General features: G+C 51.8%; 1 protein-coding gene across 8 annotated transcripts in view; it reads left to right on the top strand.

Annotated features, from left to right (window-relative positions):
- ADAMTSL2 (ADAMTS like 2) overlaps positions 1–26,642 on the top strand; it is a 28,442-nt gene extending 1,800 nt beyond the window's left edge. For 2 of the 8 annotated variants that reach the window (XM_055791327.1, XM_055791333.1), the window contains 17 exons: positions 859–1,001; positions 1,649–1,724; positions 2,128–2,230; positions 3,918–4,063; positions 4,166–4,289; positions 5,223–5,303; positions 6,302–6,477; positions 7,427–7,769; positions 8,465–8,846; positions 14,523–14,626; positions 16,606–16,732; positions 18,876–19,089; positions 21,200–21,355; positions 22,483–22,653; positions 22,789–22,965; positions 24,178–24,322; positions 25,717–26,642. In XM_055791327.1, coding sequence (XP_055647302.1) covers positions 859–1,001; positions 1,649–1,724; positions 2,128–2,230; positions 3,918–4,063; positions 4,166–4,289; positions 5,223–5,303; positions 6,302–6,477; positions 7,427–7,769; positions 8,465–8,846; positions 14,523–14,626; positions 16,606–16,732; positions 18,876–19,089; positions 21,200–21,355; positions 22,483–22,653; positions 22,789–22,965; positions 24,178–24,322; positions 25,717–25,835 — 2,787 coding nt within the window. In that variant the 3' untranslated portion in view covers positions 25,836–26,642. The other 6 variants (XM_055791334.1, XM_055791337.1, XM_055791338.1 and 3 more) reach the window with 6 other exon arrangements.
- Positions 26,643–27,439: the final 797 nt, after the last annotated feature.

Genomic DNA, 27,439 nt, shown 5'->3' with positions numbered 1-27,439 from the left:
GTCTGGGATGGGCAACCATCCAACCAACCAACCCACCCATCCAGTCCTGGGACTTGTAGGACTGGTCTGTGTGTGCATCACGCCTCCACCAAGTGCGAGGATGTGTGCCTTGGCTGAGGTTGAGCCCAGACTAAAGAGTTAAGTTGTAGCTTCCATGGCTAGGAGCATGCGCAGATCGCTTCCAGGGCTCTGAAAGGCTCTTGGGTGAGCACTGCTTCCTTGGTCCCCACAGCGGTTGGAGCTTTCATTTACTTTGCATGGAATATTATTATCCCTTTTCCAGTAAACACAGAAATAATAGAAGTCCCCTAACGAGCAGGTGATTCTGGATGGAAAAATACATCCCTCCCTCTGCAATGAGTAGTAGCTGGGACCCCCCTGTTACTTGCAGAGCGAGCACATGGGCTCCTCCAGCCTGCCAGCATCCACTGGCATGCTCTCCTGCTGCAGCGTGGTTTTGCAAGGGTTTGCTTAAGCTTTCAGTGAAGCCTTTGGCTGCAACTGGCTCTTCAACGCCCTGAATTCGCTGTGAAGCAAGAGTCGGAGCACCAAGAGACTTGGGAGGGTTTAGGGTTGTTTGAGAGCTCGGTTTTGCCAGCTGAGTGAAACAATGAACACTTCCTTTCCTGAGGAATCCCAGATACTACCGTTTCATTCCAACTTGTAATGAAAACACAATTGGAAAAACTCACGGTTTCTTGCAAGATAGAAATCTCAGACCTGACCTCAGATGGAGAAGGAAATGCCCTGTTGGCTCAGGGTGGGCTGGGCAGGGGATGCCCTCGGTACCCCCGTGTGGGCTCCGCAGCGCGGATGCTGACTGCTTCTCTTCCCCCACCTGCCTGGTGCTTCGAGCAGGACCTGGCGCAGACCTCCAACAGCCTGGAGGAAGGGGCAGATGTCACGGCGTACTGGTGGGGCGAGTGGACCAAGTGGACAGCGTGCACCAGGACCTGCGGGGGAGGTGTCAAGTCCCAGGAGAGGCACTGCCTGCGGCAGAGGTACAGCGTCCGCCTGCCAGCGCTGGGGCAGCTCCAGCTTGCTGGAGGGTAGGCTTGATCCAGATGTTCATCACTCAGTAGATAAGCACTGCTGAAAAGGTGTTGTCTGGCTAACCCTGCTTGTGCAGAAGGTATGTCCCTGAGCATGCTGCCGCGAGGATGCCGTGCGCCATGGGCAACCCATGTCGGGAGTACCAGGCAAGCTGTTCCTGGGCTGCCCCTGAAGTTTCTCCTGTGGGGATTAGTGCAGATGGGCAGCGGGCATAGCACAGGCCCATTCTCAAGGCTTCTGGGCACAGCAGTGAGGACACCGTGGTGCAGGGCTGGTTGGGGACCTGCTGATCCCGGCTGCTCTGTGTGTGGCTCTTCTGTCTCTGGGCTGAGTGGTTGCCAGGAGGCATCTAGCAAACCTTTTCTCCAGGCCCTCATCCCCATGATACCTCCTGGGATGCTGCGAATAAGAGTAGTTGGTGCTGTAGGTACCAAAGCCAGAAAGACCTTTGCTGTCAGCTCCTGTGAGGCTGTGATAGGTCTTGGTGTGGCTCCACTACATGGAGACTGATCTTGCAGAAGCAGGGGAGAAATGTATTTTAAAAAGGGAAAAGGAGGGTTGCTGACCTCTGTCTAACCATCATTTCTTTATTCAGAAGAAAGTCAGTGAGTGGGCTGGCTAATAAAACTTGCACTGGAACATCCAAAAGATATCAGCTCTGCAAAGTACAAGTAAGAATATCCTTTTTCTTATCGGGAACACTTGATACAAAATGTGGCAAGTCATGCTTGCTTTGTGTGATGGCATTTCTGAGCCCCTCTGAGAGGGGACACCATTTGTCCTGTAGCTGTCACCCTATTGCCCCTCCAAGCAACTGGAGTTCCCTTCCTTGGCGCCCATCACTGTTGTGTCGGGGCTTTGGGCTTTTTGCCTGTGCTGGGGGCCCTAAAAGCCAGCGGGTGGCTCTTGTGCCATCTCCCAGGGAGGATTCCCCGGCTGTGCCTGCAGTGGGAGGAGGAGGATGTGGCTCTGGTTGGGGTAGGCAATGGAAACAGTCCTTGCAGCTGGTCGAGATGTGCCAGAAACCTTTCCTGCACTTTGTTTTCATCAGGATATTAATGTATCCCATTCTAGGAGTGCCCTGCGAACGGAAGGAGCTTTCGAGAGGAGCAGTGTTCATCATTTAACTCCCATGTGTATAATGGCAGAACATATCAATGGAAACCTTTATATCCTGGTAACAAGACATTCTTTGTGTGTTTCATAATGCTTAGCCAAATATTTTGATAGTTATGATGCTATAGCCTGCAGGAAGGCTCCTCCTCTGCTGTTTTAAAGTGATTTTTCAGAGACACAACCAGCTGTCTCCCAAGTTCAAAGACTCATTTTGCAGCTGCAGGGTAGCTTAAAAATAAAATAACGACGCGAATTTGTGGCTGTAGCCTGTGCCGGTCACGGCTCCTGGGGACCAGAGAGCTGAAAGGCTGGAGGATGGTGCAGGACCATGGGGTGATGGACTGTGCTGGCAGGGAGAGTCTGGCTCACCCGCACAAGTGTCCTTTGAGCTGAGGCTGTTACTGGCAGTGTTGTGTTGCAGTGACATTTGCTGACTCCCACAGCCTCCATGTGCTCTGTCAAATGTCACCCAGATGCAGTCAGTCGGTTTGGTCACCCGGGGTGAGCAGCACAGAACTGCAGAAACAACTTGGGAGTCAGAGGCTGAGATTTTACTTAATTTTTAGACACCTAACTCCCATCAAGAGCATTAAACAACCATCATGGCCAACTTTTAGAGCTATTGGGAACCCAGGACCCTTCTGAGAAGGAGGCTCCTGAGCGTGGGTTCTTCAGATGCACAGTGCCACTTGAGTGTCTAAAACTAGACAGGCTGTGATGCAGCTTTCTTATTCTGTACATACCTAAGAACAATTATGCTTCGTTAAATGACTTGCTGCCTCCTTTTATGTGAAACAAGCCCCTGTCTCTTGGCAGGGTCAGCCTTCTTGGCAGGGTCAGCATGGTAGAACTTGGCCTGTGGCAGGCTGGTTTGCTATAGCTGCTTGGCTGCTTTGGTCCCTTTCCTATGGCAAGGTGACAATTTCTTTAAACATCTTTGCTCTTTGAGATGATTCACCAGAATAGTTACAGTGAATTGTTTTGTTTTTTAGCAGGCGTTCACGTGGCTCCTGGGGGATTTGCAGAATAATGTTTTGACATTGATGCTGTCTTGCTTGGGCGTGCAGGCCAGTGGGTATATGACCGCTCGCTAGCTGGCGGGGTTCAACGCTTAGCATTGGGTTTCTGATGCAAACATGAATCTGTCATTTGCTTCCTGTGGATATTATAAACTGTGGGATTACTGTGCCAGTGGATGCAGCCAGCCAGTTGCCTGCAGAAAGCAAAGAGTGAATTAAGTCCAACTTGGGTGAATGTTTATGGAAAAGTTTTTTTTATGCTTGAAGTTGCTAACAGTTTTGAATATAGTCTTACTTGTATATGTATTTATAACAATATGTTAACTTGTATGAAATATTGATACGTGAACATGCATGTGTTTTTGTATAACGTGTACATATATCACTACTGCAAGTCCTTGCACAGAACAGTGGCCATTACTGCTTCAGTGCATCCCCTGGACCGATGCTAGTGTTACCACTAGCATCACGGGGTGCATCCGCTCCTGGCAGCGCAGAGGACTGCCTGGCTGGGCAAAGGCTTGCAGCAGTGGGCTGTCACGCTGTCAGAAGTGCAATCTCCTGTCCAGCCCTGAAACACAAGAGATAGTAGCTTCTGAACTGCTGGCTGCTGTGCTATTGTGCTGTTGCTGCTGCTGTTTAGCTTGGCAGAGATTCGTTGACATTGGTAGGATGCAAGTTATTGTGTTTCTGCTGTTTTGAATGTATTTTTATATCCTTTCCCCTTAGATGACTATGTTCACATTTCTAGCAAGCCCTGTGACCTCCATTGCACCACTGTGGATGGTCAGAGACAGTTAATGGTTCAGGCTCGGGATGGAACATCCTGCAAATACACTGATTTCCGAGGGGTTTGCGTGTCTGGAAAATGTGAGGTTGTTAAACATTATAGCAAAAATATTGTTAGTAGCATTCAGAAAATTACAATGGGTGCGACATTTGCCTGACCCTCAATGCTCTATTTGTGCATCTTGTAGCCGATTGGATGCGATGGCATTCTCTTTTCCACCCACACCTTGGATAAATGTGGAGTTTGCCAAGGAGATGGGAGCAGCTGCACTCATGTGACCGGCAGTTACCGGAAAGGAAATTCCCATCTTGGTAAGGCTTTTGGGGACTCTTTGCTTTATTTCTATCAGAGGGCTGGTTTTTCAATGTACTTATTCTGGTGAAATTGCTTTCAGCCCTTACCAACTGCCCTGCTTCAGTTTCTCCCGCATGTTCCATGTGTGTTAATGCCACTTGTAAATCCAGGCGGGGAAAACCTTCTTTAAAGAAAACCAGTAGCTTTGCAGGGTGCTCATCAGAAGCCTGAGGTCTCTGATGCTGAACGGTGCAAAAGGGTTATGCAAGAGGCTGGTGCCTGTTGAGGCTTCTTTCTCATGACCCAGTAACACTAGAAATAAAAAGACTTGTAATAACAGGAAGTGAGGATATTTTGAAAGGCCAGGATTTCCAAAATTAGTGTGATGTAAAGCAACAGAACTTACTCGTCCTAAATATAGCAATCTAACTGGGGGATAATGATTAATGCTCCCTGAGGACTGGGTAAAGATGGAGCAAGCTGCAGGAACTTCAGCGGCCTTGTCCTATCACTTACCTAGTGCTGAGCAAAGAGGAGGAGCAGGTTGTAATCTCTTGCTGGGGTTTTGGAAAGACAGGGGTTAGTACTGAACCACAGGACAGCTTCTCTAGCCAGCAAAGCAGTCTTCAGATATGTTTACTTCCACCATTCGAGAGAAACGTGGTCTCTATGCATGCATGTAAGGATTGCATCCTTTCCCCACCTTGGCTGTGTTTTTCCACCATAAAGCAGGATATGTTGCTCACACTTTTTCTATTATCGATAAGGTCCTGCTTGCAGCTAAACAGTTACCAATATTAGGTTGTTTTTTTTAAAATCCATAACACCTTTAAAAATAATTTTGGATCAAGGCCAGCTTGTTTGATACATAACAGCAGTATTGACTACGAAGTGTTTCATTCAGATTATTTGTTACAAAGTTCCTTTCGTTAATCTGTAGTTTCCCATAGGCTATTCCCTGGTAACGCACATTCCTGCTGGAGCAAGGGATATCCAGATAGTAGAACGGAAAAAATCTGCAGATGTTCTGGGTGTGTATAACCTCTTGGTACTTCCTTAGAATGCATGCCTATACGAGCTAATGCTTTTTCCAATGCAAAGCTGTACATAGTTTTATTGCAGACATGAGCTAAATCCATAGTCAGTGTAAGGCAGAAGGACATCGTCTAAGCCAGTGCACTTCTCTTTGCATCTGAGCACCTGGGCTGCATATAGCAACATGTTGATTGCTTTAAATGCAGAAACTGTTGGGCAATGTTACTGCTACTTGAGTGTGGTATGACAAACACTCTGCTGCCGGATCACGGATAGCCAAGTGACTTCACCTCTCTTGTGATTTCCCTTGATCTTCTCCCGCTTGGAATGTGCAGTGGCCACATGACACCAACACCAAGGAGGTGTGACCTACATGTTGCCTCACTGAAGTGTTGGTGGCCACGCTATCCATCTGATGATGGAGATGGTAATGCTGTTCTGGAGGAGTGTGGAAAAAACCTGAGCTTGCCCAAGAGAAGCACACTTGCTACCGTCGTGCTTTGCTGCCTCAGAGGCTCCTGGCCGCATGCAGGAAGGGCTGAATGAGAAAGGCTTGGATTAGGACTGTTCCTGTGCTAGCTCTGGGTGGCCCATCTTGGTGGCATCTTGGCTGGGTCAGGTGGCATCAGCTCAGGGCTCCCAAGGAGGCAGCTCCTGCTCTTGGCCATCTGACAGCCTGCTCGTTGTCTGCAGAGCTCTGACTATTACATGTTCGTGCTCGGCTGGTGCTGGAGGGGGGCTAGTGTAAGCCACGTACCCAGGAGCTGGCAGTGTAGAGGGATGCGTGGCCCACAACTCTGGGCACATACTTGCATGGTACATGTTGGAAATGAGTGACAAATGCCTTATAAAACAAGAGTTTCTCCTACGTTATTACTGTGACACTAATAATTTTAGCCCCTCGGTGAACAAGTGGCATTATTGCATAGCTCTGCTCTTACGTGTGATGGCACAGATTTTTTTTAATTTTTTTTCCCCCTTCTGTTGTTTGAAGCTGTGGCTGATGAAGCCGGGTACTATTTCTTCAACGGGAACTACAAAGTTGACAGTCCAAAGAACTTCAACATTGCAGGCACAGTGTTCAAGTACCGCAGGCCCATGGATGTTTATGAGACCGGCATAGAGTATATTGTTGCACAAGGACCGACAAATCAAGGGCTGAATATAATGGTGAGCTTTAACTTTCTGAGTTGGTGGAGCTGGGGGTGGTAGGGAAGGGGAAAATCTCTGTTGGATCAGGGAAGGGGGTGGGCAGGGGAGCGGAGTCCTGCCAGGGTTTCACAGCTTTCCTGGGAAGCTTGAGGAGAGGAGTGGGAGCAGTGACCGTGCCTAGTTCCTTGCATGAACCTATTTTATCTGCGTCAGTGCTCTCTGCTGCAGGCAGGGCTGTGAGTAACAAACGTGGGCTTGGTAACCCTCTCTGCAGGAAGAAGATGCCCCAGGCACTGGGGGTGGGGGGGTATTGCTGTTCTATTCCTTGGCATTTTTATCCAAGTTAACAGGCAGGAAAAGTAAAAACAAGAAACTGGGCCAAATAGCTTACAAGTGCACAAAACTGAACCCCCAACTCTTTCTCAAAAGCAAACGATCTAAAACCAGGCATATGAAGAAGAGTCCTTTAATTTCCTTCTGGGCCACCAGCCAGAGCCCAACTCCTGCCATCTTCCATGTAGCCCTGGGCTCCTCTGGAAGGGGAAGGGATGGTTCCTTGGGTGCTTATAAAGCATTAGACCAGTAAGAGGTTGTACATCAGCTGTGAGTCTTTGTCTCCAGTGAGGATGTAGTAGCTGAAGAGGTGTGTGAATACGTCTCATAAAGCCACAAAAAATGGGTTTGCAAGCAATGGTCAGTACCTTCTGAAGTGGCTCACCCGAGCACAGATGGAAGCCTGACCTGTGGCTCCCAGTCCCTGAGCTGGGGCTAGTCCCCGAGGTGGTGCTGCCCAATAACCCTTGGAAAATCGTGCCAGGGTCCAGTCATAAGAAGCTGGCAATGGTGATGGAAAGCAGATTGGAAATGGCAAAGTAGATGTTCACCAATTGTCAAGTCTAAGATGGATCACAAGCTTTGCAGACTATATATTCACTGCATCTGGCTACTAATTTAATTTGTTTGCTAGGTCTGGAATCAAAATGGCAAGAATCCATCCATCACGTTTGAATACACCCTCCTGAGGAGGCCACACTCAAAAAATCTGCAGCCCATCTACTACACCTTCTCTGAGTCAGATAGCGAAGAAAGCAGGGAGTTTGATGGAGACGTGCCATTGGGTTTTATCCAGCACAATGCAACCTATTTTGGGAAAATCTCCAGGGAAAGGATAGACTTGGAGAACCAGGTGTTTGGAAGGCAGGACACGGAGGAAGATTTAAACTTGAGCAAAGGTCAGGAAACCAATGAGGTCTATGAAAGAGCAGAAACAATTGACTGTGAGCCAAAACTGAAGGGCAAACAACCCCAAGGTAAGGAGGAGACTTGGGCCTCACTGTTCTGCTTCTCAGAGCTTTTGTTGAGAAATGCTCTGTTTCTACCTCTGGTGATTCTGCTGGTTTGTTTTTTGGAAACCTTGGAAAGTTCTTTAAAACATCTCTGCTCATAAATCTTTTTTGCCCTTCAGGTTCTGGTTTCTGGTGGGTGGGGGGTGGCCATGGGTAAGGTCTCACCGCTGGTGCCCTGCCGTGCTTTGCCTCATGCCAAGGACAGGAGGGAGTCCTGGGTTCACAAAGCTCCCTGTCCCAACATCTTCTGGCACCTCCCACCTCTCCACAGCCCCCAGCAACTTGCTTCCCACTCTGGCCCCTTGAGCATCCCACCACCAAACTGCCTTGAGTGCTTTCCCAGCATGGCTGCATGGGCTCTGGGGCAGGAGGGCATCTTCCTTTCTGACCTCTGCTATTGCTTGGGGCAGTGCTGGCAGGTGCTGAGATCTCCTCTGGCCATGCGAAAGCAGGATAAGACCCACAGAGCTGCACACTCTTCCCAAAGGGGTACAACCCTACGAGATTCCCCCTCCCCAAGAACCCAGCTCCTGCCTCTAGCCTCCCAGGTGGCTGCTCAGGCTCCGGCGTGCCCCCGCTGCTCTGGGCTGCTTTCGCCTCCCAGCCTGAATGCATTTTGTGGTTGTCACTGTTGTTTCCCCCTGTTGGCTCCAATCTAGATTCAAACGTAACCAGGTCTACTTACCAGACAGACCATGACGACAGAGACTTCGACCCCAGGTTCACCTCCAGGGAATTCCTTTTGGAGAATGCCATCACGGACAAGCTGCTGGACAAGACCTCAGACTCCAAGGAGCTGGTGCTCAACATGACCATGAACAGCATCTTTGCCCAGGGAGACCCGATCAACTCCGTGGGGTCACACATCGACAGCCTCTATGTTGACTATGAGGACACTGATGGCCTTGTGACCTACTCCATTAACAGCACTTACATGGAGCTGAGCAACGGCAAGGCCATCAACACGTCTGCAGAGACGCAGTTTTCAAATGCCACTGTCACCATGACCAGCCCTCAAGGCAACAGAACCCACAAAGCAAGGTAGGAGACATGGCTTTAATTATAGTAAATCCTGTGTATTGCTACTCTCTACTCCTAACAGCCCCGTACGCAATGCAGACCCCATTGCATGGCTTCTGTCTGCTTTGGAAGCCAGAAGGTAAGTGGGGGTAGGATGATGTATGTGAAAGTTTTCTGTTGGGGGTTAATTTGGAAGGAAGGGCCAGAGGTCTGGGAGCAGAAAGTCAAGAGAGCATTTAAGCAGAAGGAAGATTCACTGCCCCCTCTTAGTGGGGATGTTGGCGAACCCACGCCGATGGCTGTCAGCTCACATGTTGCTCTTTGCCTGTCACAGCTTGTTATCAGAGCCGGGCCATAAAGGAGCTCCTTCCTTCTGCCTTCTCTTGATGTCCTGCTCTGATTCCCCAGGCCCCTTCCTCCAAGTTCTGATGCAGCAGAAGTTGGTCCTGGCCCCTTTTTACCCACCCTGTTGACTGCCACCCATGATCCTCCTCACTTGTACGGTCAGGAACACCCTTCCAGCAGCTCCCAGCATGGCCCTGCCTGCTTCACCTCTGGCTGGAGAGGCAGAGCCGGGCAGCAGGTGCTGCTCTGCAGGGCTTCCAGAAACAACCTGGCTTTGCTGCCTTGGCAAATGCAGAAGCAGTGCCGTTAGTCACTGCTTTGACAAAAATATCAAAAGCTTTCCAGTGGCAGCTCGGTGATTGATGTTAGGACCATCAGCATTCTTTTTAATGGCTGGTTTGGAGTGGTAGTGTTATAAAATGCAGCGGAAAGGTTCTCTCGCAGATACCGAGCGATAAGACATGAGGAAACAGCCTCGAGTTGCACCAGGAGAGGTTTAGGTTGGATATTAGGAAAAATTTCTTCACTGAAAGAGTGGCCAGGTGTTGGAACAGGCTGCCCAGGGATGAGGTGGAGTCACCATCCCTGGGAATGGTTAAAAAACGTGTAGATGTGGTGCTGAGGGACGTCTTCAGTGGTGGGCTTGGCAGTGCTGGGTTAATGGTTGGACTTGATGGTCTCAAAGGTCTTTTCCGATCTAAATGATTCTAAAAAAGGCTTAATTTATCTTTAGCAGCAGAGTTTCTCCAGTCAAGGATGGGTTGGGTGAAAGGGAGTCTCAGGCCAGTGCTTGTCCACAAGTCTGTGTCTAGGACCTTTCAAGGTGCCTGGGGCTGTCGGGGGGGAGCAGCCTTTTTTCCCAGCCCTTGGAGCTTATTCCCAGTGTGGGTGTGCAGGGCCTGAGATGGGACTGTTGCTGCAGAGCATCAAGTAGCCCTCCTTTGTCAGTAGCCACACATTTGAGCACTCCCTGTAGAGCTTGAGCTGAAATCGGGGGCATGGGAGTCATCCAGGTCCCCCAGACCCACAGCTGTGGACCTAGGTCCTGCTGGGTACCCCCATGGCTTGTTGGGGGCCAGTGGCACCCCAGCCTCCCCTGGGGGTCTCCTCCTGCTTTGACTCTTCTGTCTCCCCATCATCACCATGGTAAAACACGGGTGATGATGCTGAGCTTCAGAAGATGTAAAGCACTAAGCAGATGCTCTCTGGTTATAGTTAGCTGTATTTACCCAGAATTTATACTAGCTTATGCTAAGGAAAATGTCCATGCAGCCAAACGTATCAACAAACTTCTTAATGATAAGAACATTAAAACATTGCCTAGGGCTTGAATCTGTCATCTCTTCTTGTGGCTTGGCTTGGAAGCTTTGCCTTCAGCTGCCAAAGCAAGCATTTCATTAGGGCTCTGACAGGCGAGGGCAGCGCCAGCAGCTCCCCTGCCTTTCCTTGCCGCGGGCGAGGAAGGGGCTGCTCTGGTCCCAGCATGCTCCCAGGGTGGCCCCAGGGGCTGGCACCCTGTACCCCAAACCTCTCTCTTAATTGATTGAGCTGTTAAATGGGGCTGGTGCTTTCCCACCTCCTGGGAATACAGGGATCTTGATGGGCTTTAAACTTCAGAGCAGCTGGGCTGTTCCAGGAGAAGCACAAAAGCCTGTCAGTAGCTCCAGTGTAGTTTTTTGTGGTGCTAAAAAGCTCCTTGCACTATCCGTGGTTGCCCAGCTATTTGAAGACATGGGGCAGGGCTTTAAACCCCTTCAGGAAGGGTATCTAGCCTTGCTATTTTCCCCCTTCCCCCATCCTTTCCTCTGTTTAGTTCTACCGTGTTTCCCTCTTCTTCCCCCCTGCTCTCTTTCAATTAAAATAGGAACTTTTCAGATCTAAATGTTAATATCCAAAAAAGTTTTGCACTAGCCAAAAGGCTGTAACCAGGCCTGCCTGGGCTGAGAGATGCCCGGCTCCTCAGTGGCTCCATCTCTTGCTGTGGGGCAGTGGTGGGGGGCTGGAAGGCCAGTGGAGGCAGATGTGGGGCAGCTGGGGTGCAGAAACATGCTGTTTGGAGGCATGTCATTTTACTAAAAAAAAAACAAACGGGAGGAATTAAAAAAAGGCATAATAACAACCTGCTTCTCATTTCAAGAAGCCTTACCTACTGCATGGAGGCATTGCTTTCCTCCCTGGCAGTTCAGACAGTCCCATAATTGTCATGTGTGGGCAGTTGTGTGGGAGGGATGGATGCAGGCTCAGGGTCTGGCTGCTCTGCCACCACTGCAGAGGTGGGCAGTCCTCGCTTCCAGGGGCTGGGACAGCAGGGACTGTGTCGGGACAGTCTGCTTGTGCCCAAGCCTTTATTGTTTCCCCAGCTCTTCATTTATTTGTTCAAGCCCAGCTGCAATCATAGTGCTAATCACTAATCTGTGTCTGCTGGGCAGGGGTGGTGGGTGAGGGGCCCTGGCTCAGGTTACCGATCACAGCTCCTGTTGGCACCCAGCGCAGCAGGATGAAGCCCATACTGGCAGTGGGATGTGGATTTGGGCTCGGTGTGGCATGGGTCAGGGTGCTGGAGGAGGCACGTGAGGAGCGCTGGGGACTGCATGTGTTCCTGCAGGAGGAGGGGAGGTGGAGGGGACAGCCAGAAGCTGCTCTAAAGGAAACAGCTACGTGGCACAAGGGGAAACCTCTTGCCCTGGGCGTGGGGCAGGGTGGGGATCCCCATCCTTGGAGATGGAGGGGACAACTGGACTTTCAAGACCCTGTGAGACGCAGTCTGTTATGGGGTCGGCTAGTTCTGGGTAGGAGCTTGGACTGGAGACCTCCCTAATCCTTCCCAGGCTCCGTTTAGGATGGACAATGACTTTTTGCTCACTTTTGTTCCCTGTCAATGACCAAGCAAGGGAAGATCATCTCTTTGCAGACTCTGTCCTACATGTACAGGCTGGCTGGTTAGTGTTGGTTAGAGGTGGGGCATTTATTTCTTTCTAAACTGTTGTAGCTCTTGGCATGGATGGAGTTACCTAGCTATGGGAGCACCTTGCCACCAGCGTGGTGTGTTCTGGTTCCCCTCTGGGGAACAAGACCTGCTGGGATGGGTGGGTGGCTGTTGTGCTGTGCTAGGGATGCAACAGTGCTTTTTCTTTCCAGGAGCAGTTCAAACCCTTCCCTGGCATGCTGGGGCCGGTCCAGGCACCCTTCGTCCTACATCCCATGCCCGTGCTGCGGTGTGTGGCCAGGGCTGGTCCTGCAGCAGGAGTTATGAGTTTCTCTCTTGGCTTAAAAATAAAAACTGAAATAAAACACAGAAAAGTCAGCTCAGGGACTCTGGATGTTGATCTGTGGTGTTGGTGTGCACTTGTTAGGATTATTATTTGTGACAGGGACTGTTTGGGGAAGATGGGCAGCCCAGACCTCAGCTAGGGGTGAGGGGCTGGTGCTAACTTTTGGTGCTGTTGCTTGCTTGAAAAGCAGTAGCAAAGTGCAGGCAGGGAAGAAAATCCTTGACTTTTATCATAAAGCTCATAATAAAGAGGAAAAATAAAAGAAAAAAGCCCACCAGCTTTGTGGGACAATGTGCTACTGTTTGCATTTGGAGGAGAACAAAATGACAGTTTTGTCTTTGCTTGAAATGATAAGAGAGCTAAATGCTGCCCCATGACCAAATGTCTGATTTATCTGGAAAGAACTTGTCCCTGTGACCTCGTTACACATAGAAGCTCTTTATTTAGGATCACATACATTAAAGGGATGCTGTTAAAAGATTTTTCTGTCCTCAGAAGTGGTATAAAGCTTATTTTGAGGGTTATTTTCCCCTTTCAAGGGAGAGGAGTCCCAGTCACAGGGCAACTCGGTGTTTACTTTGGTGCCTCAGAGACTCAGAGAACAGGGTATAGACTGGAGGATCTGGGGAATACCCCACTTCGCAGGCAAATTGAAGTACAAAAAGCAGATGCTGACTGTGTTTTAATGGATTTTATTCAAAACTGTCATTTTGTGAGCCCTCTCCTGGCTGGGTGGCAGCAGGCAGCACACCAAGGGCAGCTGGGGCTGAGCCGGGATCAGGGGCTGGTGTGGGTCCCCAGGCAGAGCTGGTTTGGCAAGATAAAGCACTATTTATAGCGAGCCGAGGTTGTTATTTTTCCGCAAAAAATAGTCACATTCATTTCAGTTCCATTTCAAATGCAGGAAGCAACCATTTGCCAAACTGACAGAGGCAAAATCAACGGGGAGAATTAGATTGTTGTTGTTTTTAATCCTTCTGGAGGCTCAGTGCTGGCGGTGGAAGGAGGGTGGGTCCAAAAGGAAACGGCTGGATTCTCAACAGTGTCCTTTTAAAGGTTCATTGGATAGACTGGACCTGAACTTTTTCTTACGAACAACTAAATAAGGCAACTTCAGAGCTTCTGCTGCCTAGAAATCATACAAGCTGCATATCTCGCCAGGCCAGAGACAACTGGATGTCAGGATACAACCTTGTACGCTATTTCAGTGTAGCTGTTTCAAGGGTTTGAACAAAGGTATGAGAACAGAATTGAAGCCTTTTGTTGTAAAGGTGCAGTATCCCTGGTGTGTTCTAACCTCACAGCACGTAGGATGCACTGAACTGGGAGAAGCTGTTCTTCTTGGTTTGACAAATGCTTTTTGGTACACCAGGCTGACTCCGTTACTCCTTTGCCAATGGCATTATATGTTTGAGCACAGCGTGGATATGAGAGATGCAAATTACCTAGCTAAAATAAAACGCACAAAAAAACCCCAAACAAAACGAGTGGCAAAAGGGTAGGCAAATGGCATGCCTTGGTGTTTAAAAGCAAAGCGTGCTTTGAGAAGCAAGCTTATAAACATCTGTGCCACGTGTTGGCTTTCGGAAGGAGTGAGCTGCTGAGATTTGAGCAGCACGAGCCGGCATGCCCGGCCCTGGAGATGCAGGGGAGGAGATACTGCACCTTTAGTCACTGTATGCCAAGGGCCAGGTGTATTTGAGCAGAAAATGCAAACTTTTGTTAAATTCTGAACTGTTTCTACTTGTGGGTATTTTTATCCCATTCTCTCTATTTCTAGACAGTGGAAGCTCTGCCTCTAACCGGGCTGGGGATTCTACTTGGGGCTCAGGACAGGTATGTTGTGAAACAAACCAAACCAATTAAAACAAACAAACAAACCCCCAAAAATCAGAAAAACCAAACCCGACCGCCAAACAAAGCAAATCCCCTCCCAAACCCGAACCCAACCGAACTGCAGCCTGCTGGCAGATGTGTGTGTCTGACATGGCCTGTCACCGCTCGCCTTGTAAATGCCTTTTTTTTTTGTTTTGTTTTTTATGTTTTTTGTTTTTGTTTTTTTTTGTTTGCTTATCGCTAGAAACAGATTGAAGTTGTTAAGAAAGGGCCAAGGTGTGAGTGCTGCTGACATGTACAGGTGGAAGCTTTCCTCCCATGAACCCTGCAGCTCTACATGTACCACAGGTAGTTATAAGAAGCAGCCAAATTCTGCACAACCGCTGAAATCACCTGGTGTGTGAGTCACTTTTATGTCTGTTAGGGATGGGAAGGACCTGGTGATGTGTAGGGGATCTCGCAATCTCTGGAGCTGGTTTAGCGCAACCCCAAATCTTCTCTCTCCGGGTGCAAAGGCAGGGAGAGGAGCTGGGGGCTCAGGGTGTGCAAAGCCCACCGACCTTGCAGGTGTGTCAGGGACCAGGCATTGGTGTCTGCCATGTCCATCATCCTGCAAAACACCCTCCCTTTGGGGAGCTCTGAACATTGCCTTTGCTTCCCAGCCCAGCGGGGATGCACTGGGGCTCAGCAGGATCCCCAAACCTGTGCTGAGTCTCAGCATATTGCCTCTTTCTTTTCCCACCCACCCCCTTTTATTTTTTTCCTCTTTTTTTTTTTTTTTCCCCCCTCTCTCTTCCCCTTTTTGACTGTTCAGAGGGGTTTGAAAAGCTCAGCTGCCTCCCCACAGAGTGAAATTTTGAAGATTGTTCAGCTCTGGCAGGAAACAAAATAGCATTTGGGTTTTTAATTTTTTTGTTTGTTTTGTTTCTCCCACTCCTTCTACCCTGGAGCCTGATCTCCGCTGTGAGGGCGTAAATCTGGAACGATGACATAGATGCCAGGGATATCAAAACTAAGCCTGTATTCTTTTTGCTTAAATTCCTCCTTTTTGCCCCCTGAAAAGCTGCAAGCCACCTGATCTCTCTCCTTTATCCCTCGGTTAGGGGGTCCTGGCCCCTGCGAGCCCATTGCTGGGGATGATGCACGTGTGGGTTGTGCACTCGCCTGCACCGCTCCCCAGTGACACCAGCCCTGAAATAATCCAGATCCTGTGGTGCTTCTGGAATTAGAAAGAAGGAAAAAAGGGAGAGAGAGGAGATTGCAATCTAAGGGACATCTCTTAAAAGAGCAGATGCAAGGATTTTTTTTTTTTTTTTTTTTAAGCATTTGTTCTTGTCCAGCAGACACATGCCCGCAGCGTGCTGGCAGCAGGAGCTTCCCATCCATCCCTTTGCCCAGGAATTCGTCAGCTGCATGTTCTGGGACATTTTTGACTTCTTTGATCCCCTCTGAACAAATATCTCCCTTGACCAGGCCAGGGTGCTCTGCCCTGGTTTGCAGCTAACGGAGAGAGGTTTTACTTAAATTTCTCCTTTCTCATTGCCTTTTCTTAATGACATATTGCAGAGAAGCAATAGCATGTCAAGAGCTGTAGATCTTTTTTTAGTTTCATGTAAACCATATGTTCCTGAGAGCTGCAATTCTTGTTACCTGTAGCCAGAGCAGCCTCCTGGTCCCCAGCCAGGTCCCAGAATGGACTTCACAACATTTACTCTGGCACAGCAGGCTGCGGGGGAAAAGGTCTCAGTCTGACGACACTGGCTGCCTGTGCTTTTGGTGGGGGGGTAGGGGGGGGGGGGGCAGGTGCCTCCTTGCAAAGGCCCTGGGAGCCCTTCCTTGGCCCGGAGTGCTGGGTGCACCTGGGGGACCCCTGGGCACAAACGGGGTGTCCTGCATAGAGAATGGGTGGATGGAGGGGGTTGGGGACCATTTTCTGTCGTCTTCCCCCATGAGTGCGGCACGGGGGGAGCTGATGGCTGTGGAGGGAGCTGCTGAACAGACTCATTGCCCCAAGCATTTCTTATAAAAAACTGTTAGTCATATATTGATCTTGGTGGCAAGCCCTGGCAGGGGTGGTCATGCCCGCCTTCAGAGTCGACCAAACTTGACTGCACTGCCCATGTTGGCTGGGTGGCCACCGTGGTCTTCCCCTTCCAGCAGCATCCATCCTGCGGGCTAGGGAGTCTGGCTTGCTGCTTTCCATTGGGAGGAAGTTTTGGAAAATGCAGCTAAAAAAAAAACCCCAACAAACAAACAAAAAAAACCACTTTGGATGTCAAAATCACCAAGCATCCTTTGTTGTGTGTATGTATTCTCTTTGAAACTAGGAGTGATGTCCACATATGCTATGTGTGTTCGCTATGATGGGATCGAAGTGGATGATACGTACTGTGATGCCATGACCCGTCCCGAGCCCATCCATGAGTTCTGTGCTGGGAGAGAGTGCCAGCCAAGGTACTACCTCGACAGGGCGCTCCTGGGGGGCTCCGTGCTTTCTCTGCCTTGGATGTATTTGGGGGAGGGGGTCAGTGGGGTTTTGGGGGGGTTGGGGGCAGCTTCTGCTGCTTCTGCCTGGGCTGCACTGTGACACAGCAAGACTCTCCTCCTGAGTGCTTTAGCTCAAGCTGCCAGGTTAAAACTTCCCTGAGTCTTGGTGGAATTTACACCTGGGGCTCCCATCAAGTCCGGCTCTACTAATGCAGGCAGGGTCCTGCCCTGGACAGCGTGCGGTGGCACATGTGTCTGAGTTGGGTGGAGGGGCCGGGCTTGCAAACTGTGCTGAGGATCCAGCCCTCTGGTCCCTTCAGCAGCCTCAGCACTGCTGAGGTTTGCTTGTATCGGGGCAGGAACTGGTGCAGAGGGGAACCCGTGCTGGAAGTCCTTCAGAAGGTTCTCCTGATGTGGCTTTTTGTCCAAGAAGTGTGTGTAGCCCAGAGCCAGGTGGCACGGCTCGGGGTACCTTCCTGCTGGCTTGTAACCTGGGGTGTGCTTGTTGGAAGGTTTGGGAGGAACGGCATTGATGACAGGACAGAGCGGTGGCTGTGGGAGGGAGAAGGACTCTGATGGTGTCAGACCAAGGGCTGGCTGGTGCATGCCCTGGAATGGTGTCACTTGTGAACAGTGCAAAGCAAGACCGCTGTGGTGCCAGGGACCAGGTGCCATACCTGGTCCCCGGAGAGTGCTTGCTTTCACCCCGGGTAATTGCGAAGGAGGATGGGGGAGGAAAGCACGTGCCCTTTGCAGTGTAAGCTCTCGTTGAACCTTTGCCCATTAAGGCTGAAAGCCAGGGCAGGCTGCAGCTGAGGCAAGAAAAGCGTGGGGAGGTGGATGGTGCTGCTGCTGGGAACATGCCCTGTAGACACCATGGGGACTTTAATCTCTATTTGCATTAAATTGGTAATTTTTTAGTACAGGCATTAGGGCTCTCTTCATGCTTGGATTATCCCATGGGTCTTTTATAAAGCCACCCCTCCTTATAGCTGTGCTGTTCCAGCTCCGTGGGCTTGCACTGCGAGAGAGAAGAGCTGCTCTGTGATTTACCGGCGGTTGCAGCTCGGTGGTGGGGAAATCGAGGAGCTGCTGGGAGCTCCAACAGGGCAGCCGGGCACCTTCACCGGCACTGAGGCAGACAGGGTGCTGCTCGGGCTGGCGATGCCTTTCCAGCACAAAGTGCTAAGAGAATTTTGCGTGATCTCGATGGGAAAGGCCTTGGCTTCATCTCCCTTCTGAATTTAGGTGGCACCTCTCAATGTGTGATGTCTCCCTATGCGGGGTGCAAGGCCAGCCTGCCACCCGGGGACGTGGCTCTGCGGCTCAGAGAGTGGCAGCAGCAGGTAGCCCTCGGGGCTACAGGGGGCAGCCCCATGCCCAGAGGAGCTGTGTAATTCTGATCCATTTAGATTTTTACATTTTTAGCTTATCCTCTAATTCAGAATTGCTATAATGTTACTGTACTGTAAAAAAATCTTTACTTTTTACATCTTTTTCCTTCGACTTACAAGCTGCTTCCATCTTCTGATGTTGGGACAGTGGTGGCAGGGGACAGTAAGGTGCAGGCAGTGTCTCGGAGCAGATCCCAGCCCCTCCAGCCCATCATGTGACATTAGCAGCATTACTGATGGTGGTACAGGACTGGCTGTTCCACCGGGGCTCAGACAGCTTTGTGTGACATTATTGCTGGGATTTGCAGGGTGATGGATGGTTGTGCCCTCCCTGTACTTCAGCTGATCAGGCAAAAATGAGAGGTCAGATGTGGGCAAAAAGCATGTGCTGGCACATGCCGGGTCACAGCTGGGGAGTGTACAAACAGCAGCGATGGCACCGGTACCTGTCTCACCGTGCCGGCACCTCCTTCTGCTCAGCAATCTGGTTTTAGCATCTGCCACTGTGGGCATGAGCTCAGGTCTGCTGGGTGAAACCACTGTATGTTAATATATCCCATCCTGTGGGAGAGCCTCTCCCATGCTGGCAGCCTGACTGCTGCTCATTCCTGTTGCAGCCATCTCCCTCCAGTCAAGAGCAGGCAGGGTTTTCCCATGGGATGCTCCGGCCCTGGTCCAGCCATGCCCAGCGTTAACAGCCTCTCTTACCTCCACAGGTGGGAGACGAGCAGCTGGAGCGAGTGCTCCCGCACTTGTGGGGAGGGCTACCAGTTCCGCATCGTTCGCTGCTGGAAAATGATCTCTCCAGGATTCGACAGCTCCGTCTACAGCGACCTCTGTGAGTCCGCTGACATCACCCGTCCAGACGAGCGCAAGGTCTGCAAGAATCCAGCCTGCGGGCCCCAGTGGGAGATGTCAGAGTGGTCTGAGGTCAGTGCTGGGGGGCGGCTGGCCTGGCAGCACTGGGGGCGAGCACGTGTGCCTGCGCTTCTCTCTTCCTTTTCTGATTTAAACTCATCTGTAGCTGTCAGAGACCCCACCTTTTAGAACACTGGCTGCAGTCATTGCATGTGGACCGGTGTGCATCAGTGATGTTTCTCCCCTAAAATGAAGCCCTGGGTCCCCTCCAGGATGGGGAGGCCACTGCCACCGGTCACTCATGGGGTCCTTGACAGCGTGTAAGGTGCTGGCATTGCCCACTGGGATGCAGCAGGAGCCTGAGGCTCAGATCCTCCCACCATTGCTTCCCCGGCAGCTTCTTCAACCTGCAAGGCACCAGGGAGGGTAACCTACCTGTGATACCCTCTACTAACTAACTATGATACTAACCAACGTGTGAGTTACATTCCTATAAGCTTCCCTTCCTCACCTCCGATTTCTCTGCACCACATGGAGGATTAAACCTTTTCCTCGCTGTGCCTTAAGCAGATCCCTAAAGCAGCTGGGAGATGGTTTGGGGTGGTGCAGCGCAGTGCCTGGTTTAGCTCATTGGTTTGCTTGGGAAAACCCGTGAAATGCTTTGTGCCCCTGAACTCATTTCCAGGCACTGCCAGCACTCCAGCAGTCCCTTGCAAACACAAACCCATGGAATGACCAAACTGGTGCCTCTTGGAGAGCTGGGGCCAGTCTCCGAGCTGGGGTGGCTGGGGAGCAGGTCCCCTGGCATTGCGCCCATTGGAGCTCGTGGTGCAGGGACAGGGGGACCCAGCATGGCCACACGAATGGGTGTAACACAGCTGGTGTAGCTGTGTCCCCATGCATTGCTAGGAAACAGCCTGGCCTCTTCAATATCTTCGGGAAGCAGGTGTGCGTGGGGAGAGGGAGATTTTGGGTCTGTGTCCATCTTGCCCGGGTGCCACCACCAGCCCCCAGCAGGGCGGCTGTGCCCTGGAGCCAGCAGGCTTTGCAGGGGAGCATCGTTCCTGCTCCCGTATCAAGCCCAGACCCCTTCTAAGCAAAAGCAGACAGAGCTCTGGGCCAAGCTCTTTGTGGGTGCAAACCTGCCCCACGGTTTACCCCACAAGGGATCACACTTTTTCCTCCTGGGAGGCTCCTAAAATGCTTCTCGATCACACTTTCAACATCTCCTTTCTTCTGCCAGCCGGGGTGTGTCGATGGAGGGGCTGGTGCGTTCCCTGGTGTTGCAGGATGTTTTGACTTCCCCAGCTGGGTAGAGAGTTGCTCCATGCACACACGCTGGTGCATGATTTTGACCGGCGTAGCAAACCGGAGTAGCTTATTTTACAGACATCTATATTCCCCTCCAGCATGTGTCAGAGACAGATTGCTTGAGACAGTCCTGGAGTAGTTTGTTCTTAGCCAGCAGCAAAGCTAATCTCATTTGGATCCCATCTGAAGTAGGGTGCCAAGTTGGCTGGGGAAATAAGCATTAAAAAAAAAAAACGTATTTCAGGGATCTGAGGATTAACATATCAGCACGGTGTGTCGGAGCACTGTGCTGTTGACACTTTTCCCTGCTTTACGTTATGCATGGAGCAAATATGTGTATGTGAGACTGTAGTAACTCAAATCCAGTTCTAAATAATGTCACTGGTGGCTGCGCGGTGCCAAATTTATCCACAGCATAAAATTCTCAGTTGTGCTGTTTGGGGAAAACATTCTCCAAAGAGGCAGAAAGGAGCTGGCTGTTCCTGGGAAGGAGGCGAGGGAGGTCTCACCCTGTCTCTAAGTGACAGCTAAAACTTTTCAGCTCTGATCAGGTGGTTCGGTGCCTTGGGTTTTCACCCTCTGGCATCACCCCTGCAGAAAGCTTGCACAGCACACAGGCAGGATACAGCCCTCTTGTACCTTAACTGCTGGAGCTGTTGAGGGATTTTGGGGAAGAGGGGCAGCTTTGCTACCGGTTGTTCTACAGAAAGTCATCTATGCATTTTCAGTGCGTGCTTCTAGAGTTTCATATTAAAAATATTAAAAAGCCCAACAACAAACAAAGGAAAAAAAACAACCCAAAAACCCCAACACAGCAGCTCCCAGTATGGCAGGAGCTGCTGCTGACACCATCCCCGTCCCCTCCTGGCAGTGCTCAGCCCGGTGCGGAGAACGGAGCGTGGTGACACGGGACATTCGCTGCTCGGAGGACGAGAAGCTGTGTGATGCCAGTGCCCGGCCCCTGGCCGAGAAGAACTGCACCGGGCCACCCTGCGACCGGCAGTGGACCGTCTCTGACTGGGGACCGGTGAGACCCTGGAGTGGCTGGCCAAGTGGCCTTGGTGACCTGTTGCAGCTGGCCCCCTTTTGCAGGCTTGCTTGTGTGTCCAGTTTTGGGGTTGGGTTTGTCCTCCCTGGCAGCTCCCAGCTCACCCAGTCCTACGGGCAGCCTGTGCCCTGAGCTGCCCTCCAAACCAGCCACATCTGCTCTCCCAGTCCCTGTGTCACCTCCACTCAGACTTGTCACCAGTGCTGTCACCCTGGCTGACCACCCTGGCTCTGTGCCCGTGGCTGATCCAGCCTCCCGGTGGGTTCCACAGCTTCCTCGTAGGCCTGCTGGGGGCTCCTGCCTCCTGAGGATGGGGTGCAGGAGGGGTTAAACCCCCAGAGATCTGGCTGAGGGCCATAGCATGTGCCAAAATCCCCTGATCTGTCTGCTGCTCAGCATACCTTGACAGTGCTGACCCTCTGTGCCCAGAAAACGAACTTTTTTTTTTTCCTTCCCCTACCTTTTTTCGTTGCTTTTCCCCTCACCTTTTTTCCCTCCCACCTTTTCCCCCCTCTCTTCCTCACTCTCCCCCACCCCTGCACAATTATTCTACAGCGATCCCCTCCATCCCAAGCTATTTTTACCCAGGTTTTGATCCATTAGCATCAGCTAAAAATAAGTGGTTTCCATGGCAGCAGCGGTGCTGTGCAACACCGTGCATCCCTGCAGGAGCGCCCGCTAAAGAGCTGGGGAGCACTGGCTGCCTCCGCTGGCGCTGGGGGCAGTGCCTGCCTGGCTCTTTGCAGTGGTGGGGGGGATATTTGCAGCCACTTGCTTGGTCCTCTTTGCCTTGACCTCTTTGAGGGCCACCTCAGGGGGTTCCCTGCTTGTGATGCTTCCCCTCCTGCCTGGCCTGAGGGATGCTGAGTTTTGCTCAGCACCAGTGTGATGGGGTGTGGGATATGTTGGCTATGGTGGGGCTGCGCTGAGCTTCCCTGAGGGTTTTCTAAGCTGAGCCCCAGTAATCCCCCCACGATTTGGGGAAGGTGGGGCTGGGGAGGCGGCCAAGCCCCATGGATGCATCTCTGTCCCCGCTGTGGGGATGAGGATGGAGCCACGCTGCCTTCCCTGCCACTGACCGCTTGCCGTGCCCGCTGTGGTTTCAGTGCAGCGGCGGCTGCGGGCAGGGCAGGATGATCCGGCACGTGTACTGCAAAACCAGCGACGGGCGGGTGGTGCCGGAGTCGCAGTGCAACCTGGAGACGAAGCCACTGGCCATCCATCCCTGCGGGGACAAGAACTGCCCCTCGCACTGGCTGGCGCAGGACTGGGAGCGGGTAAGTGCAGCCCCCACGGGGCTGGGGGGTGCTTGGAGTGGGGGCTTGGTTTTGGGGGGCGATGGAGGAGGGATGCGCCGCCGTGGGTCGGGCTGGGGGGTGTGGGTCTCAGCCAGCCCCATGCGCCCCCCACAGTGTAACACCACGTGCGGCCGGGGCGTGAAGAAGAGGATCGTGCTCTGTCTGGAGATCGTCAATGGCAAGATCAAGACTCGCAACCCTGCGGACTGTGATGTCGCCAAGAAGCCTGTGGAGGAGACGACGTGCTTTGAGCGGCCGTGCTTCAAGTGGTACACAACCCCCTGGTCGGAGGTGAGGGGGCAGGGAGCTGAGGGCAGCCGGGGGGATCTGTGGGAGCAGGGTGGGGGGAAAATGTCCCTTCCATCAAGATGCACTTGCCCTCAGTGTGTGGTGCCCCGTCCTCCCATACCAAGGCTCTCACTGCCTGCAAAATACCCAAGGAGGTGGGCAAATCTCTGCAGGACAGAGCAGCTGGGGGGACCCTTTTGTAGCACTGGCAGCTGGGGGCAGAGAGCCCACCCTGCCATGCTGTGGTTGGGACTGGCTGTGTGCTCAGGGAGGGCACAAAGGAGAGGAGGTGTTCGAGGTCTGGTTTTTTTCTTCTTCCTTTTTCTCCGCTTTCTTTTCTTCCCCTGCTCTCTTTTCTTCCTTTTTTCCTCTGCTCTCTTTCTTTTTTTTCTCTCTCCCTTTCTTCTTTTTCCCTGGAGCTGCTGGTGGCACTGTGGCTGGGGGGTGCACAGAGCCCATGGTGTGGCTGCCTGGGGATGCAGCGTGGGCAGCACAGTTTTCCCCAGCACCCCGTATATTCGGCAAAAGTAGCCGGGGTTCAGTGGCCATGGGGCCAAGCCCAGCACGTGTGGGCGAGGAGTTGTGAAGGGCTGTGGCTGGCTCCCTGCAAGCCCTCCCTAACGTGGCTTTCCTCGTCCGTGCTCCAGGCGCCTTGTTTTGTTTAGTCTTGCAAACCATCATTGCAGCCTGTAATTCGCCAAAGCAGCCCTGCTGTAATCCCAGCCTGGCGAGGCATCCACAGGGCAGCGGGCAGCGAGTGCCAGGCCCAGGAGCAGCTCTGCAAACCGCAGCGTGATGCACAGAGACGCCAGCTCTGCAGCCCTGTGCCGGGTACTGCTGCGGGGTCCCGTGGCCTCGGGGTGGCTGCAGCCACCCTGGTGTCCCGGAGCAGCCCATGGACCAGGCTGGCTCCTTGGTGGCCCGTTGCAACGGGCAGTGAGAGGAGGGAGCATCGCAGTGCCAGGGGATGGGAGCACAGCCGTGTATCCCCAGGCAGAGGCTTCTGCAGGCAGCTGATGGTGCTGGCAGCAAAGATGGAGCAAGAAGCCAGCAGCGCAGGGCTGAGACATGGCATTCAGCCAGGGGAAGAGTTCACCCCCTGCCCTGACATCTCCAGCGAGCACTTTTTTATTTTTACTTTTTCAGCAGGTTCTGGCTTAGCACAGACCCCCACAACAGGGGGTCTTGCCTCACCCCCCTCTCTCTGTTTCCCAGTGCACAAAAACCTGTGGCATCGGTGTGAGAATGCGGGATGTGAAGTGCTACCAAGGGAAGGACATTGTCCGGGGCTGTGACCCACTGGTGAAGCCAGTGGGCAAACAGACCTGCGACCTGCAGCCCTGCCCCACGGAGCCCCCAGGTAAGCCTCGCTGCTGGCAGCACTCCCCAGCCTTGATTTTTCCACCAACACCCCCGAGCAGCACAGCCCAGAATCTTGGCTTCCACCACCCCCAGTGAACAGTCATCCCCAGGGAGGATGTAAAGGGGACAGCTCGCCCTCTGTGCCCAAGTAACAGGGCACCGGGCACTGGCTGTTTCTGGAGGTAACCCTGTTAAATTAAGGGGAGAGTTGAAAAGAAGCATGCTCTGACCTTAAGATAAAAGGGAGCTTTGGAGATCTGACTCAGGTGCTGCTTCTGTGTGATTCCACTTAACGTCTGGGAAGTTTCATCCGTGCCATTATTTTAATGATTTTTTTTGGTCTCCGGATGTCCTGCGGGATTTGTAACTATCTCGTTATCTGACTCGTCTGCTGGCTCAAAGTCCCTGTGATCTTTAGTGAACACGCAGTTCTAATCCTCTAATAGGATTTGGGAATAAGGACAGTGTGGGAGAAAAGCATCAAAATGGGAGACAGATTTGGGGTCAGCTGCTGGCTCAGCTCTGGCCCCACTGGTGCTCTCGGCTGACCAGTCCCGTGAGGTCCAGGATGCAGCATGGTGCTTGCAAGGTGCCTCGTGGCCCCCTTGTAGCAAGCTGCCTGCCCTGGGAGCAGCCTGGTTTCATGAATTCTATGGATTTTAAGAAAAAAAAAATTACCATAGAATGGTTTGGGTTGGAAGGGACCTTAAAGAACATCTGGTGCCAACCCCCCTGCCATGGGCAGGGACACCTGCCACTGGACCAGGTTGCTCACAGCTGTAAACTCAATGGGTTTGAAGCAAAATACTACTCTAAAGGGAGCTGGGAGAGTGTTGAAGTGGTCTCTGACCTCCTCCCCGTCTCCAGCAGCTCACTTGTCCCTAACTCCTGCTGTAACACTGCTGGATTCCCATTCCCTTTCTCAAATAGCCTCTCTGGGGTAGAAGCTGTGAGTATGTTGGGGTCACCCTGTGCCCTACCAGGGGAGACCCTTGGCCCAGGGGCAGCTCAGTGCCAGGCTCCCTTGGTGGCTCCAGCAAGCCCTGGGCAGTTCTGGCTTATGGGGAAGAGCTTGAGCTTCACGGCTGGAACCAAATGGGACTCCTCAAGCCGGACTGGGTGTGATGGAACAGGTCAGCCTTCTCGTGCCTTTGCTTAGGTTGACAATGGTATTTATGGAGAAGCTCCATGGTGTTGCCCAGGGGATGCTCTGCCAGATACCAGGGAGGTGGCAGTTGCAGCCAGGGTGATTTGTTGCACTGCCCATGGTGTTCAAGGCAGGCTGTGTATGGGGGGGGGGGGGGGGGGGAGGGGAATGAGCTCGTGAGCTTGCACTGGTTCGTTTTCTTTTTCTTTGCCATATCTCGGTGCCTTTTGCCTTCTTTCCCCCAGATGACAGCTGCCAGGACCAGGCAGGAACCAACTGTGCTTTGGCCATCAAAGTCAACCTGTGCAGCCACTGGTACTACAGCAAAGCCTGCTGCCGCTCCTGCCGCGCGCCCCACTCCTAGTGCCTGACAGTACCCAGCACCTGTGGCACGTGCCGGCACCCCTGGGCTGCGCCTCCCTTAGCAAGGGCTCCGTATACCATTTAGTAAGCGCTACGCATCCCACAGACTGATGTTAAGGATGCCTTTGGGTTGTTTTGGTTTGGTTTTGTGTTGTTGTTTTGTTGTGGTTTGTTGTTTTTTTTTTTCCCACCGATGCAGAACTACTATCCTTGTCCCTCTCCCGTGGAGGAATGGCGCCAGCACGGCTCGCTTGCCAAGCCGTTACCGCTGTACATTGGTAGCCCCCGTTATCAGAGCTGTACATAAAGTCGTGTATATTTGATTCCCCCGAACTGCAGACAACGTTTCACAGGGTCTTGTCCTTTGGTTTCTTTCCTCTGTGTGAGTTTGGGGTTGAGGAGGGGAAGGTGTGAACTCTGTGAAGTGCAAGTTTCCCTTCGCGAGCGGGCTTAGTGCCTCTCTCCTAATTTATCCCCGAGACCTTCACTCTCTCGTTAGCTGCATTTAATGTGGTGGGAAGCTGATTTTTCGTTTGCTAAATGAACTCGAGCCCAAGCCCTTTTTTTGTAATATGTAGGTGTATACTTTTTCAGAGAATTTTATCTTATAATCAAATGTTAGTTCCATAGTCCTTACACCCCACCCCATAATGCTGACATATTGTATATAATACGGAAACATAACTGCACTTTATATCACAAAAAAGACGTGCTCTTTTTTAATATATTTGTTTACAGACAGTGAACTTTATCCATATAATCATTAATTTGTACTCATATGTATATTTTAATAAAGTTGTCATATTTATGGTGTTATCTTGTTTTATTCTCCAGTTTGTAGTGGGTATTTGCCCTGTGTGCTGGGCACACTGGAGCTGGGGCTGTGAACTTACCGGTGCCAGTGGAGAGCAGAGCAGCTTGAGCCAGGGGACTGGTGCTGCAGGGAGGAAGGTGATGCAGGCAGCTGGGAAGGTGATGCAGGCAGCGGGGGAGCTGGGGCTTTCAGGACTGTTGCTCTGGGTCAGGAGCCCTTTGGGGTTACGTGTGTGGCTTGAACTGCAACTTGGAAGCTTCTCAGGAGCTCACAAGCAAAGCAGCTTGATACTTGCCAGCAAGAAAAGGGCCTTTCTGTGCTCCCAAGGGAGGTGATTGCACCATGGTCCTGTGGGCAGGACTCAGGGAGCCTGGGCCAAATGCTCTTTAGCATCCCCTGCGCTAGTGTGTGCATCCCAATTCCTGCTGCATTGCTCCCCTCAGCAGCAAGGGGACTCTTGCACTTCTGTGCAAGCTTTGCAAGTAGCACCCCATGTTGGAAGATGCAGGGACAAAAAGGCCAGCCTCAAACCCCATGTCAAAGTACTTTATTTCTTTATTATTTTTCCCTTCCCCCCCCCCTTTTTTGGGGTTCCCCCCAACCCCCCCTCCGTGATTCCCAAAGTCCTGTACAACAGATCACCAGGTGAAAGTTAGTGAAAGCCAACCATTAGCTTAGTTTCCAAGCTACAGGGGAAGGAGAAAAGATAAAAGGAAGAAAAGGGAAGGCTGGTGAAAGAAGTACGGTCACGAGAAATGCAAAGAGGAGGGCTCGATGCGTGGAAACAAACC

Source organism: Falco peregrinus, chromosome 1 (genome assembly GCF_023634155.1).
Source record: "Falco peregrinus isolate bFalPer1 chromosome 1, bFalPer1.pri, whole genome shotgun sequence".
Lineage (NCBI taxonomy): Eukaryota > Metazoa > Chordata > Aves > Falconiformes > Falconidae > Falco > Falco peregrinus.
Note: the sequence above shows the minus strand (reverse complement) of the source record. Positions and strands in the feature narration are given on the sequence as shown.